The 14,386-nt window shown below is 41.8% G+C and overlaps 1 protein-coding gene across 2 annotated transcripts in view; it reads right to left on the bottom strand.

The window, feature by feature from the left end:
- The window catches only part of CPD (carboxypeptidase D), a 752,391-nt gene that overhangs the window by 312,603 nt on the left and 425,402 nt on the right, over positions 1 to 14,386 (bottom strand). For both annotated transcript variants that reach the window (XM_085649244.1, XM_085649245.1), the window contains exon 9: positions 605 to 707. In XM_085649244.1, coding sequence (XP_085505370.1) covers positions 605 to 707 — 103 coding nt within the window. The remainder of the gene's footprint in view (positions 1 to 604; positions 708 to 14,386) is intronic.

Below are 14,386 nucleotides of genomic sequence, written 5' to 3'. Positions count from 1 at the left end.
GTCTCTCTCTCTGTATTGGCGCATTCGGTTAAGTTATTTTATAGCTTCTGCCGAAGACCTCTGTATTGTTGAGTGTTCAACATCTCATCAGGAGTAGCATGCGCTATATAAATGCAAACCGTTTTCCCTCGTCTACCCCTCCACTATACAAGCCTTGAAAAAGCTGCTTGTTTGGAGGGGTACAGATATTGGACCATTTTCCGAATGCAGGTTTTATTTCATTCAAACAGAATGAAGTTACAAAATAACTTACTTAAATATTCAGTTAATGAATAATTTTATAATGTACTGAAAAGCAGCTTCTAAGCTGGAACGTGATTGAAATAAATTCCACAAAATCATCTCCAGCAACATTAACTGAAGTGTACAGTTGTTTTGGCCCCAGATGTAATTTACTGTGGAACTCATGCCTTGAGAAAGCATTTCTCACAGACAAAAGATTAAAAAAGCATTCATTTTTTGGTCTTGCCAATATAACATTTTAAGAAAGTACCATTTACGTGGATAATAGAGACGTGTTAATTACAGTGCAACCAAACAACAGCTGTAAGAAGAAAATCGAAAGAAGCGTTAATCTTAAATGGGATGTAGCTGGAGCTTTTACCTGGAACATTGTACCACTTGGCTCCGTTAGTGATGCCCTCAGGGAAGTACTCGTTGGCGTACACTTCTTTACAAGGTCTACCTTTGAACATATCTGCATTCTCCTATAGACAGTAGAAAGAAAGGAAATCAGAAGAGAACAAGATTTACCAATCTCTGCTACAAAAATAATTTTCTGAAGGATAGCTGGTTTACAAGAAACTGGAATAAGCAAAGATGCCATTTCAGAAGAAATGAATGCAACCATCAGTAGTACATACACCACGCTTAAGAAAATAATGTATTCACTTTGGTAGGCTTCTTTCTAATGGATATATAATCTTCATGCATATTCCTTATTATGAATCTTCTTCCCAGGCATCAGATTGAATCTCGAAATTTGCAGCAATATCATTTTAACAAAATTATATGGTGTTGATGAGACATTACCAGCAAATCTAATTGATATTATGTACAATGTCAACATTGGTATGCAAAATGTACCAAGGAAGCTGGTGACCTTACTTTTGCCATGATTTTCCACAAAGGCCAGAAACATATGAAGACTGAGTTAAACAAATAATTAAAAATGAATGGGATGGAAGGTTACTGTATAATTAGAAGGCCACCTACAAGAGGTGGAAGGAGGAATGTATGAGAAAACTACACACCAGAAAAAGTGTTACTAAAAGTAAATGACCTATTCTTCTCAAGAATCGTCAAACTGTACACACACATATGCATACATATATACATACATGCATACATATACACACACACTTAAATAACCCAGTAGCAATCGCCAATGGGCAATTATAGTTAGGATCCCCTCTCCATAGCAAAAGCATTTTTTGTTATAGCCTTATAGCCCGCCATAGCGGGCTATACCGGCCATTAAAGGCCCGCTGCAGCGTTAAAGGCCCGAGCCGAAGGCGAGGGACTTTAACAAAAGCAGCGGGACTTTAATAGCGGTATAGCCCTGCTACGAAGGGCTATAAGGCTATTAGAACATTCTGCCACTAGAGGGCAGAACGTTCTAACAAATTAAACAAAGGCTTCTTGAAGCTCGAGGGGATTTAAATCCCCTCGAGCTTCGAGAGGCTTTTGTAGAACATTGGAATGTTGCTCTGCGGGCCTTTACCGGCCCGTAGAAGCATGGAGCACTCCATTGTCTACAATGGAGTGCTCCACATTCCAATGTACTAATATCTAATAACTCTGCCAGAGTTTTTAAAAAAAAAAAAAAAACAGGAAAACCCTCATCTACCTCAGCTCCTTCCTGGAAAGTTTTGGGGGGGATCGGTCAAGCAGGGGCCCGAGAAAAAGATGGGGCTCTACAAATGTTTTCCCAATACAAATTGCCATAGGAAAATGGAAACATACGGCAAAGACAGCTAAACAGAATTACACCAAATTTGGCAGAAAGTTAGATCTTGGCCCAGAAAGCACGCCTTTTGTGATTTGGTATAAATCTGTTCAGTAGTTAGAGAAATTAAGCTTCAATATACATGTATAATTCACCACGTGAAGGGATCCGCGGATCCTACCATGCTGTGATTGTTTGACTGGCAACTAATAGCAATAGATCCTGCAGCCTGACCACGGGATCTTATTGGCTGGCCACAACCTGAAGAAAATGTTGAAACCGCCATTTTAGTACATGATGACACTGACCCACAGTCCTAAATAACGTTTTTAAATCATATGTAAGGGGGCATGGCAGGCCATTTTGTAGATACGCTGATCCATCACGGTGCTCAGCGCCACCCCCTGGAAAATTAGTGGATCTGCAGATCCGTTGCACAGACAAAAAACAAAACAAAAAAACAAAGGGGTATGGGCGGCCCTAGGGTATAGGGCCTGCAGCCAGACCCTGCGCCAACCCGTATGCTGCACACTGATGGCCATCTTACTTTACGTAAACAAAAATATAGAAATTCTATGTAAAAATCAAAGGTTAAAGTGACTTTATATTTGTAATAATATCTTCAAATTTTTCAGTGACATTCACACTATATATATATATATATATATATATATATATATATATATATATATATATATATATATATATATGATAGCCAAAATCCTGGAGCGATCCTTGATGGGATCCAAAAGCAGGTACGGACCACATCGTGGAAGTTAAATTCTTTTTATTTGGTTTGCAGATTAAAGTGCATAGTGCATGAGAGTATCACGCAAGTGCTCAGCCTCAAATATATATATATATATATATATATATATATATATATATATATATATCCCACGTTAATGGCTCGCCTCGTCGAAAAGAATGGCGCTCTCCCCAGTGCGGTATCCTACGGTCGAGCCCAGACCGTTAAAATATGTCCAACTCTCTTATGCAAGAGAAAATAGGGTCGCACTCCGCAACATACAGGTTCTGTTCTTTTATTCAGCCCATGTAAAATTTACAACAAATCCAAAATAAAGCGACGCGTTTCGGTCTTGCCTCAAGACCTTGCTCACGATACTGTGGCTCGGATTGCATACACATTTCATAACTTTTTTTTGAAAAAACAAGAGCATTTCCTGTCATGTGATTGAGTGCATTATGGGAGTTGTAGTTCCCAAAAACAAATTAACATCAGCTTTTAATATTTTCAGCATGGTTGAAATCATTAATAATATAAAAGGAAGACCCAATCTAATATAATCTGTGTAAATCAATGTTCTGCAATTCTTCATGCCACAATAAATGTATTTCAATTAAACTTGGTACATAATTAATTAATGTGATGCCCTGTTGGTTTTTTTTAAATTATGAAAGTTTTTTTAGTTTTGTTCAGGTTTTTTCATTCTTGTTCTTTAGAACCCCTCCAGTGGGGTGTGAAATTCATGTATTTCAATCATACTTATGTCTCCAAATAGATTAACAAAATGGCACCCATATTATTCAACCGGGTCAGCAATAAAGGTAACCATGGACATATCTGAAATTGATCAATTGAATAAACAATAAAATTCCTCATTCATGTTCTAAGCATTGCAGACTTCAAAAGAACCCCAAAAGATTGCAAAAAATTCAAGGTTTAAATCAATGAGAGTCCATTTGACTTCAGAGGTGGCTGTATAATTCCTCACTTTGGTTGAGCCCATAAGGTGTTAAAGTTCTGAGTTTGATGATGTAACGAGATTCCTTTTGGCGTAAAATTTTCTCTCTGTTGCCACCTCTGATGGACAATGGTATAGATTCAATTCCGTAAAATTTTTAGGAGTTTCCAATTGTTAGTGTGTGATTGATCCATATGTTTAGCCACAGCATTGGATGTGTCCTTGTTTGTTACTGCACGTGTATGTTCCAAAATACGTTTTTTTAGTTCACAAGTGCTACTGCCCACGTATTTCATTTTACATGGGCATTCGATGATGTAGATTGTGAATTCACTTTTGCAAGATATTAGCTGTTTTATTTGCCATTTAGAGCCATTTGCTAAGCAGAAATCTTTTGTGGGTTTAGCAATCTCACACACCTTGCATTTCTGGCATTTTATGAAACCTGTCGTTTTTAGCCAATGAACATCCTTTTTTCCTTTTGAAGTGACTGTTGACTAGTCGATCTTTGAGGTTACAAGCTCTGCGATACGTGATCATTGGATGATTGCCAACAAGTTCTTTCACTGTTTCATCCATTTGCAAGATTTTCCAATTTTTTCTAAGTATCATGCTGATTTGTTTGGCGTCATTTGAAAAATCTGTGATCATTCTAATGGGTTCCTTGCCCAATTTAATGTCTTGCTTTGGTTTCAAACATTCTTCTCTCGGTTTCTCATCTGCTCGTTTCCAACATCTTTTGATCAATGTTTTATCATACTTTCTCAACTCAAATCTCTTTGCTGTTAAGCGGCTCTGATTTTTCCATTCTTCGTATTGCGTGCATATCCTGCGTATTCCCCGTAGGGTATGCTGGCAATGAGTGACGGTTGATGGAAGCTAGTTGCTTCTAATGTAGCATTAGTTGCTGTGGATTTGCGGTGAACAGTGGTTTCAATTTGGCCATTTTTTATATAGATGTCAGTATCAAGAAAGGTCACTCTCTCCTTATTGATCTCAAAAGTGAATTTCAATTTGGCCGTGCTTGAGTTCAAGATCTGAAAATATTCAGCAAATTCCGCTTTACTTCCATCCCAAATTATCAATAAATCGTCTATAAAGCGATTCCACATGACGATTTTATTGACATATTTGTCATTTTGTGGGTGCCAGGCTACTTCTTTCTCCCACCAGCCCATCACTAGGCAGGCATAGCTAGGGCTGAAGGAAAAACCCATCGCCGTACCCATGTTCTGGCGATAGATTTCCTCCCCAAAGACAAAAATGTTTTGCGTTAGACATGTTGAAATCATTTCCAATAACATGATGTTGTGATCATTGTAGTGAATATTTCTTTCTTTTAAAAAGAATTCACATGCCTTTAAAACCCATTGCATTTTCAAAAAAAAGTTATGAAATGTGTATGCAATCCGAGCCACAGTATCGTGAGCAAGGTCTTGAGGCAAGACCGAAACGCGTCGCTTTATTTTGGATTTGTTGTAAATTTTACATGGGCTGAATAAAAGAACAGAACCTGTATGTTGCGGAGTGCGACCCTATTTTATCTTGCATAAGAGAGTTGGACATATATATATATATTTTTCAAGGTTGCCCTGCATAGAGAAACGCACTCCTCCAGCTGTCGGAACCAATCCTTTATTATTCAAGAAACAGGAGTTCAACTCCGGATATGTTTTGTCCATTAGCCTAATGCATTTCGGAGCGATCGCGCTCCTTCTTCAGAGGCGGATTGTCAGCACATCCGAATCAAGGTTCCCACAATACCCTGCGCTGCCGCACCAATTTCAAGGCCTCAGGTGTGCCATATTTGCAGTGCACGCTGGGAGTTGTGGTTTGATAACCGCTTGTTGCCTCCAGTGGCCGTGAGCTGACAATATATTGTTTGGACTGCTTTTTGCCCTCCAGTGGGCCCCGGGGTTGAATGCCTGTTTCGCCATGAAGAGACAGCTGCGCCGTTAATTCCTGCTCATTTTCAGGTAAGACGATCCCCAGAAGATGAAGGGGGCGGTGCAGTCTTCTCCGCGGCTGGACCTGCCGCGTAACATCTTTTTCAAGGTTGCCCTGCATAGAGAAACGCACTCCTCCAGCTGTCGGAACCAATCCTTTATTATTCAAGAAACAGGAGTTCAACTCCGGATATGTTTTGTCCATTAGCCTAATGCATTTCGGAGCGATCGCGCTCCTTCTTCAGAGGCGGATTGTCAGCACATCCGAATCAAGGTTCCCACAATACCCTGCGCTGCCGCACCAATTTCAAGGCCTCAGGTGTGCTTCTGGGGATCGTCTTACCTGAAAATGGGCAGGAATTAACGGCGCAGCTGTCTATTGTCAGCTCACGGCCACTGGAGGCAACAAGCGGTTATCAAACCACAACTCCCAGCGTGCACTGCAAATATGGCACACCTGAGGCCTTGAAATTGGTGCGGCAGCGCAGGGTATTGTGGGAACCTTGATTCGGATGTGCTGACAATCCGCCTCTGAAGAAGGAGCGCGATCGCTCCGAAATGCATTAGGCTAATGGACAAAACATATCCGGAGTTGAACTCCTGTTTCTTGAATAATAAAGGATTGGTTCCGACAGCTGGAGGAGTGCATTTCTCTATGCAGGGCAACCTTGAAAAAGATGTTACGCGGCAGGTCCAGCCGCGGAGAAGACTGCACCGCCCCCTTCATCTTCTGGGGATCGTCTTACCTGAAAATGGGCAGGAATTAACGGCGCAGCTGTCTCTTCATGGCGAAACAGGCATTCAACCCCGGGGCCCACTGGAGGGCAAAAAGCAGTCCAAACAATATATTGTCAGCTCACGGCCACTGGAGGCAACAAGCGGTTATCAAACCACAACTCCCAGCGTGCACTGCAAATATGGCACACCTGAGGCCTTGAAATTGGTGCGGCAGCGCAGGGTATTGTGGGAACCTTGATTCGGATGTGCTGACAATCCGCCTCTGAAGAAGGAGCGCGATCGCTCCGAAATGCATTAGGCTAATGGACAAAACATACCCGGAGTTGAACTCCTGTTTCTTGAATAATAAAGGATTGGTTCCGACAGCTGGAGGAGTGCGTTTCTCTATGCAGGGCAACCTTGAAAAAGATGTTACGCGGCAGGTCCAGCCGCGGAGAAGACTGCACCGCCCCCTTCATCTTCTGGGGATCGTCTTACCTGAAAATGGGCAGGAATTAACGGCGCAGCTGTCTCTTCATGGCGAAACAGGCATTCAACCCCGGGGCCCACTGGAGGGCAAAAAGCAGTCCAAACAATATATTGTCAGCTCACGGCCACTGGAGGCAACAAGCGGTTATCAAACCACAACTCCCAGCGTGCACTGCAAATATGGCACACCTGAGGCCTTGAAATTGGTGCGGCAGCGCAGGGTATTGTGGGAACCTTGATTCGGATGTGCTGACAATCCGCCTCTGAAGAAGGAGCGCGATCGCTCCGAAATGCATTAGGCTAATGGACAAAACATATCCGGAGTTGAACTCCTGTTTCTTGAATAATAAAGGATTGGTTCCGACAGCTGGAGGAGTGCGTTTCTCTATGCAGGGCAACCTTGAAAAAAAAATATATATATATATATATAAATAATCTACTGGCGGTCGCCAGTAGATAGTTAGGACCGAGTTCCCATAGGAAATCTGAAAATTCTATTTTGAATAACTTTGGCGCCGGTTGACGAATCCTCGCGAAATTTTCAAAACTAATGGGGCGCTCCGCTCAGCTCCTACCCTGAAAGTCTCGGGGTGATTCATCAAGCGGGGGCCGAGAAAAAAGGGGGGTCCCAAAACGCGTTTTCCCCATGCATTTTCCCATAGGACCATTAGTCGAAGGTACAGCCCAAACGGCTGAACAGAATTACTTGAAATTTGGCATAGAGGTAGTCCTCAGGTCAGGGATGTGCCTTTTGCATATATGGTGTCAATCTGTTCAGTAGTTCCTGAGAAAATTGCAGTTAAAAGTACATAAATATCTATATGCGCGCACCGTGCCGTGCGCGAGCGTAATTCTGATTGGTGGTTAGATGTCAGTCAACATTCGAATCGGTCGAAATCAGGAAGTGTCGGACGCCATTTTGTGTGTGGCAGTGAAAAACAAAGGTGGAGAACGTGAAAAGGGGGCAGGGTAGAGAGTTCCTGACCCCCTAGCCTTTGTCAGGGGGTCCCTGAAGGACCCCGAAGGGTGAAAAAAACATTTTTTTCCCAAAAATCGCGGGGTGCGCGCACGGTGAAAAATCCTTAAAAAAAAACAACAAAAAAAACCCATTTTAAACGAGCCATTCCATATTACAGGATACAGTCAATCTATAACTATATACATAGGTAGTTTATTGTAAAATAAATATATAAAAAATATAATACATACATAAATTAGCATTTAAAAAACCTTACAAATTCACTAAAAAAACCATAGGTTTCACACATGTTATAGTTAGCTGGACATTTCACTCGTAAAAAACCATTGAAATTCCCCCGTTATAGTTAGTTCAGCTAAATATAACTCGCGCGACCGCAATCCACTGCTGATGTCACATATTACATCACTGTATTCACTAAGATACTGTTAATAAGTCAGTTATACAATTAATTTTACAAAAAAAAAACATCCATTTAGACACTTATTTACCCATTTATTCTTCCATTAACCTTTAGATATACATATATAAAAAATGTTTATTTTTCAGAAAGACACATTCACTGGATGATGTCATCAGTGATGTCATCAGTGATGTCATTTGAGATGTCATGAGTGATGTCACTGACCATGTCATGAGTGATGTAATATGTGACGTCATCAGCAGTGGATTGCGGTCGCGCGAGTTATATTTAGCTGAACTAACTAGAACGGGGGAATTTCAATGGTTTTTTACGAGTGAAATGTCCAGCTAACTATAACGTGTGTGAAACCTATGGTTTTTTCAGTGAATTTGCAAGGTTTTTAAAATGCTAATTCCTAACTATAACGTGTGTGAAACCTATGGTTTTTTTAAGTGAATATATATATATATATATATATATATATATAAATAAATATACACACACACACACACACACACATCCGCATATACACAGATACGGACATATATTTTTATTTATCTATAAAAATACATATATTCACTGAAAAAAACAAAGGTTAAAGTAACATGGTTAGGTGATTGTGCTAGTGACAAGATTAACATTTCGAACTAAAAAAAAACCACATACATTCACCAGTTACAGTTAGCAGAGCTAACTATACCGTGCACTGTTTTATGACCTCACATATTACATCACATATGACATGTTCTATGGCATCACTGGTGACATCACCAAAGCTTTTTTTGTACACATTGCTCTATAAACAGGTATAGCATTAGAGTTATGAAAGTAAGTACAAAGTAGCTCAGAATAATATGAAGCATCATTACTGCTATCATACAGACAACCCCTATAGGTAAAGCAAGCTTGTGTTATGTGCAACACTGACCCTATCCCATACGCTTCATGGGTCGACGAGTTCATGTTGACTATGAACCGCAGGTGAAAGGGTCCCCTAGCCTGCTCGCGGTGTTCATTCTGTATACAACTGTTCAGGTAGAATCAAGTTCCTCCAGATTCTGAACAGGGGTGTGGAATTTATTAAAATATCTACTTGTCCATGGGGCAGGTGCTTCATAAATCTACTTGTCCTGTAACAAAATCCACTTGTCCCTTTGGTGCCATGTTGTGCGGCGACACATTATGGCAGCAATCTCATTATATAGGTGTTCTTATATAGCCTCTCTGATTATGCCAGGGCTCATACCATAGTAGGGTTTGAATACTAGCAATCCCTTTATGTCGCTTCGTTTCTGCAGATCTACAAACTAGGACTGAAGTTAGTGGTAAACAATAGTGCCAAGGTTGAAATGTCCTTTTGAGTCTGTGCAAACCTACTAACTTGCATGTTTTAAGGGTTTTCAACAACTCTTCTCTAATCTTTTCCAATACTGAGAAATGTTGGAAATTTACTCCTGACAATGGCAGAAGTAAACCTTCTTCCAGAAATGGGGAAAAAAGTGGTTGGAGGGAAAATAAACTTGCAAACACTCAGGTTTTCGCATGAGCAAATCTACACATGCATATTTGCTCATGCTAAAATGCAGTTCACAAATATTTTCTAGCAGTACTATCTCTTGCCCTACTGCTGTAAATTCTTGTGAATTCACAAAAGCCATATTGCTGCCCTTAATGCAAGGACATATACCAAGGGTGCACTTTTGAGACTTTCTTTAATAATTGGGCCCCTAATTTGGTCTGGCGTTAACCATGACCTTTTGTGTTTATTAAAATTCTCTCGCTCCGTCTCAGCTGGCTTCACGGTGAGTGACAGCATTCTGCTCTTTCACAAGGAGCATATCGGCACACAAATTAGTTTTGTTCAGTGCCAGTAACTAATATGGCAGTGTGTGCTTTTTTGAGACCAAAAACAATTTTTGCTTTTACCAATGTTTGTTGTGAGGGTCCGGCAGCTCTCACAACAATAAGGTTTTACAAAAAACATGCCAAAACAAGTCACTCATTGCCAAAACTAAAAAGCTGACCACCATTTCAGACCTATTGGCTTTGCCAATGCTTGTTTATTTTTGTTTCCCTAAATCTTATTGAAACTGGTTACACTGATTCTCTAATATGAATATTTTGGGGAAATACTAGCATGCATCAACACATTTTACTAAATGATGCTGCAAAGAAATGGTACCTGAAATGTTACAGTAGTTTAGTAAAACAAAAAAAAAAAAAAGTTTCCTCCTTTCATTTTTTAGTAAAATTTTATATTGAAAGCAAAGAACCCTTAATCTTGCTTTCAAGCTTCTGCAAATATTTGCATCTAATCAGAGAGCATTCTGGGAGCATTATGCAAAGCCTCATATTGCTAAACTTTGAAACCGTTTGTACACACTTTTATACGGGAACCACTGTCAGTAGTGCAGTCAGAACTTACATTTACTGAGAGCGCTCACCCTAATAAAGGCTTTCAATTAATGAACCATAAATACAAGTTTGAACAGCATTAACATATGCACACAAATATTAACTTAACTGCAGGCAGTGCCCTTCCCTGATCATTAATGGGGTACTGCAAACTGGCAGCCAAAGGGTTTGTGCTGCAGGGGGTTGTGCCTGCTTGTCCCAAGGACAAAATGCACATTAAAACTTGTTGCCCTTGACCCCATGCACAGTATCATCAACAATGACAGCATTTCAGATGTGATTAGGGATGTTAGAAATGAATATGTTATGAATGATTTAATATGTGATGGTATAAACAGTACATTGTGAGGGTACAAGTTATAGTGACTTGAGAACTATGTGTGCTGAATTTCAGTGGTTTTGTTAGTTTCAAATGGTATGTTTTGTGACATTTTCACCGAACTATAAAATCGATTCAACCTTTATTTTTTTCAGTGAATTTCAGGCTGTTTTAATGTGAAGTTGTATAATCTAACAAATACCTTTTATAATTTTACTTTAACCTTTGTTTTGTTCAATGGATTTCCTGGTTTTAACGTAAATGAAGATGTCCATCGTAATGCATGGCGGGGGCTGGACACACGTTATGGCCTGGCATTGTCAGTTGTGATGCCCCCATCCTAGCTTGCAGCCATTGCCCCCCATTCCCCTTGCCCTCCACTGTCCAAATGCATACCCCTTCCCCCTTGTCCAGCCTGGTGTGGTTGTTCTGCCACTGCCGTTCCGGTCTGCCCTGCACAGTAAACTTTCTGCCTCTACCCACACTGTCTCAGCCCTCTGTTGCCTGAGTCTATGCAGCTTCCCCCTCCATCTGCCCTACATGGTACGATGAGCTGCCACTGCCCTCCAGATAGCTTGATGTCCCTGCCCACTCCTCCTGCTCTCCATTGCTTGAGGCTATGTCCCCATCATTGCCATCCTGCTTAGCCTACATTCTTAGCTTGCCCTTACCCTCCTTCCCCCTGCTGTTTGATGTCTGTGTGCATACTCCTGCTCCCTCCATTTTGCTCACCAGGTTCCCTGGACTGGCCACTGCCTTTTTGGTTTACTATTAGTGTTCTGTTGAGCCGCCACTGCCCATCCCACCTGCCCAGCATGGTCAGATGGTTGCTGCCTCCCCACCCTTCCTTCCAATGCCAGAGTTCCATGCCCTTATGCCCTCCCTCCTGTCCACCGTACTCTATTTTGCTGCCACTTCCTTCTGCCCTCACTGCTCTGTTGTGCTGCGGCTGCTCCTCCTACCCGTCCATCATGGTCTGTTGTGAAGCCCCTGCCCTTTCCCCTGTTGTCTTGTCTGTGTCCGGCCCCTACTTTTCTGCCCTCTATGGTCCTCCCCCCTCCATCTTGCCAACCATGGCAGTTGTGCTGTCACAGACCCTTCCACCTGACCTGTGTGGTCAGCTTGCTGCCCCTCAACCCTTCCACCTTCCCTCAGTTGTATGTGTGTATGCCATTATAGTCGCCCTCTTGCTCTCCATGATGTGTTGTGCTTCCAGTGCTCATTCCGCATGCCCTGCATGTTCTGTTTGCTGCGCCTACCCTGTCCCCTGTTTCCATGTGCAGCACCTATCCCCTTCCTCCTGCCTTCCATGATCTGATGGCGTGCCCCTGCCCCCTCCCTCCTGCCCTTCATGGTCTGTTGTGCTGCAACTGCCCCTCCTGTCTGTCCGATATGGTCAGCTTCCTGCCTGTGCCTTTTCCCCTCTGATGTCTGCGTGCATGGTCCCTATTGCTTTCCATTGTCCGGTGTGCTGTACTGCCCTCCTTTCCTTGAGTGGTGTGTTGTGCTGCTGATATATTCTGCTATTGCGACCCCTGGCACCTGCCCTGTAAAGTCAGATTGATGTCCCTGCCCACCAACCTCCTGCCCTGTATTGTCCAAGTCCATGTCCCTGCACTAGTTCTTCTGCTCTCTGTGGTCCAATGTACCATACATGCCAACATTTTGAACTTGGTAAGAGGGAGATTTTGAAAACAAAAAACTGATTTGCTTTACTGACTTACATTAAAAAAAGATGAGATTTTGGGCTGAAGAGGTCTAAAATAAAGCTCCTTTGGGCTCAAAAACAGCAGATGTCTCCTGCCTAATTTGGGTCTGTTGGGATGTATAGTTGTACTGTCACTGTCTCTCCCTTCTGCCCTCAAAGGTCTGTTTTATTGCCACAGCCGGTCCTGCATGGTTGGTTTGTTGTTCCTGCCCCGATTTCACATGCCCTCCATGGTGCGTTGTGCAGCTACTGCCCCGCCCACCTACCCAGCATGGTAAACTTGCTGTCCCTGCCCCCCTAAGAGTCTGTGCCCCTGACCTTTGCCTCCTCATAGTGTTCTAATGACAACTAGATAGAGTTCTATATTTATTACAAAAGTGTGGCATGTCATCATGATGTAATCAAACTGTAATACCCAGAGTGTTTCCTTTAGAAATTATAAAAAAGGAGGTTCTCTTTTCCATAGAAATTATAGTTAGTGCTCTAATCCACTTTAAACCATGTTGACTGGTCCTCAACAATGCTCTGCCGCAGACACATCATGCAACACCTCTGACAACTCCACTGGCTCCCGGTCAACAAGAGAATCAACTTCAAGCTCCTCACAAATGCCTACAAAGACCTCCACAATGTAGAACCAGCATACCTGAACCACTGCCTTGTGTACCCGCCAGACAACTCCATTCCCCACAACGCACCCTAGCCCCGGTCTACAAGACCAGAACCGGAGACAGTTCATTCTCCTACCTCACCACCAAAACCTGGAATACCCTGCCCATCCACATCAAGCAATCTGCACCACTGACCCAATTCAATAATGACCTCAAAACCTGTCTCTTCGAATGATATTCCACACCCAGAGAGACCAGCAGGCCCCCCCCCCTGCCTTGAGACCCTCAAGGGTGAGTAGTCGCACTTTACAAGACCCCGATTGATTGAAAAAGCTAACATGAGAACATATTTTCTGAGTTCTCAAATAGCAAAAAAAGTGCTTTTAAATAATTTGCTATATGGAATATTTTTTATCCAGTTGATCACTTGATTATTTGTTGCACTTAAAGGAGAGGATGTGGCGTTACAACCAGAGCTGCAGACTTTGCAACTAGGGAACCAGGTTCGAGTTTTGGTTTCAGCATCGGCTCAACATCCTGTGATTCTGGGCAAATTACCCAATGTCTCTATGCCTAAATCCAGAATGAATGTGTCCTGTGTAATGTAACTGATTCTCATGTAAAGCACTCCAACACCTGCGGATCAACTCCACACTATATAAAACTGACAACAAAATTACACGTTTTGCACACTTTTGTCATTGGCCTATACTTAGGCTACATTTAGGTGATAAATGCACTACATTTGGGATCTTTATTCTCTGGTGGCCATCTTGGGAGTCTTTTGTTTGTTATGAAGCTTTCTAATTTCCTCATTTACTGCAGTATCCTCAAGAGAAGACACTTTCAGTTTTCCACTTCCAATCCATCAAGATGGCTTTCAGATGTGCAACACTTTTGACATAAATTAAGAATGAAAGCAGTCTTGTTGCTCTTTAGAACACTGTGGTAACGCTGCAGGTGATCAAGGTCAAAAAGTACTTTATTTCCAAGAAATATATTCTTATATGAACTATTACACACATTTCTAATCCATAAAAGGAAATAGTGTAAAAAAAAAACCCCACAATTTTAGTTATCTAAAACAATGCATGATTGTATACTTCTACACGACTACTTGCAGATTATGCAATTTCAACTAGATA

The sequence above is a fragment of the Triturus cristatus genome, chromosome 3_2, assembly GCF_964204655.1.
Source record: "Triturus cristatus chromosome 3_2, aTriCri1.1, whole genome shotgun sequence".
In the NCBI taxonomy this organism is placed as follows: Eukaryota; Metazoa; Chordata; class Amphibia; order Caudata; family Salamandridae; genus Triturus; species Triturus cristatus.
This window is presented reverse-complemented; position numbering and strand designations above follow the sequence as displayed.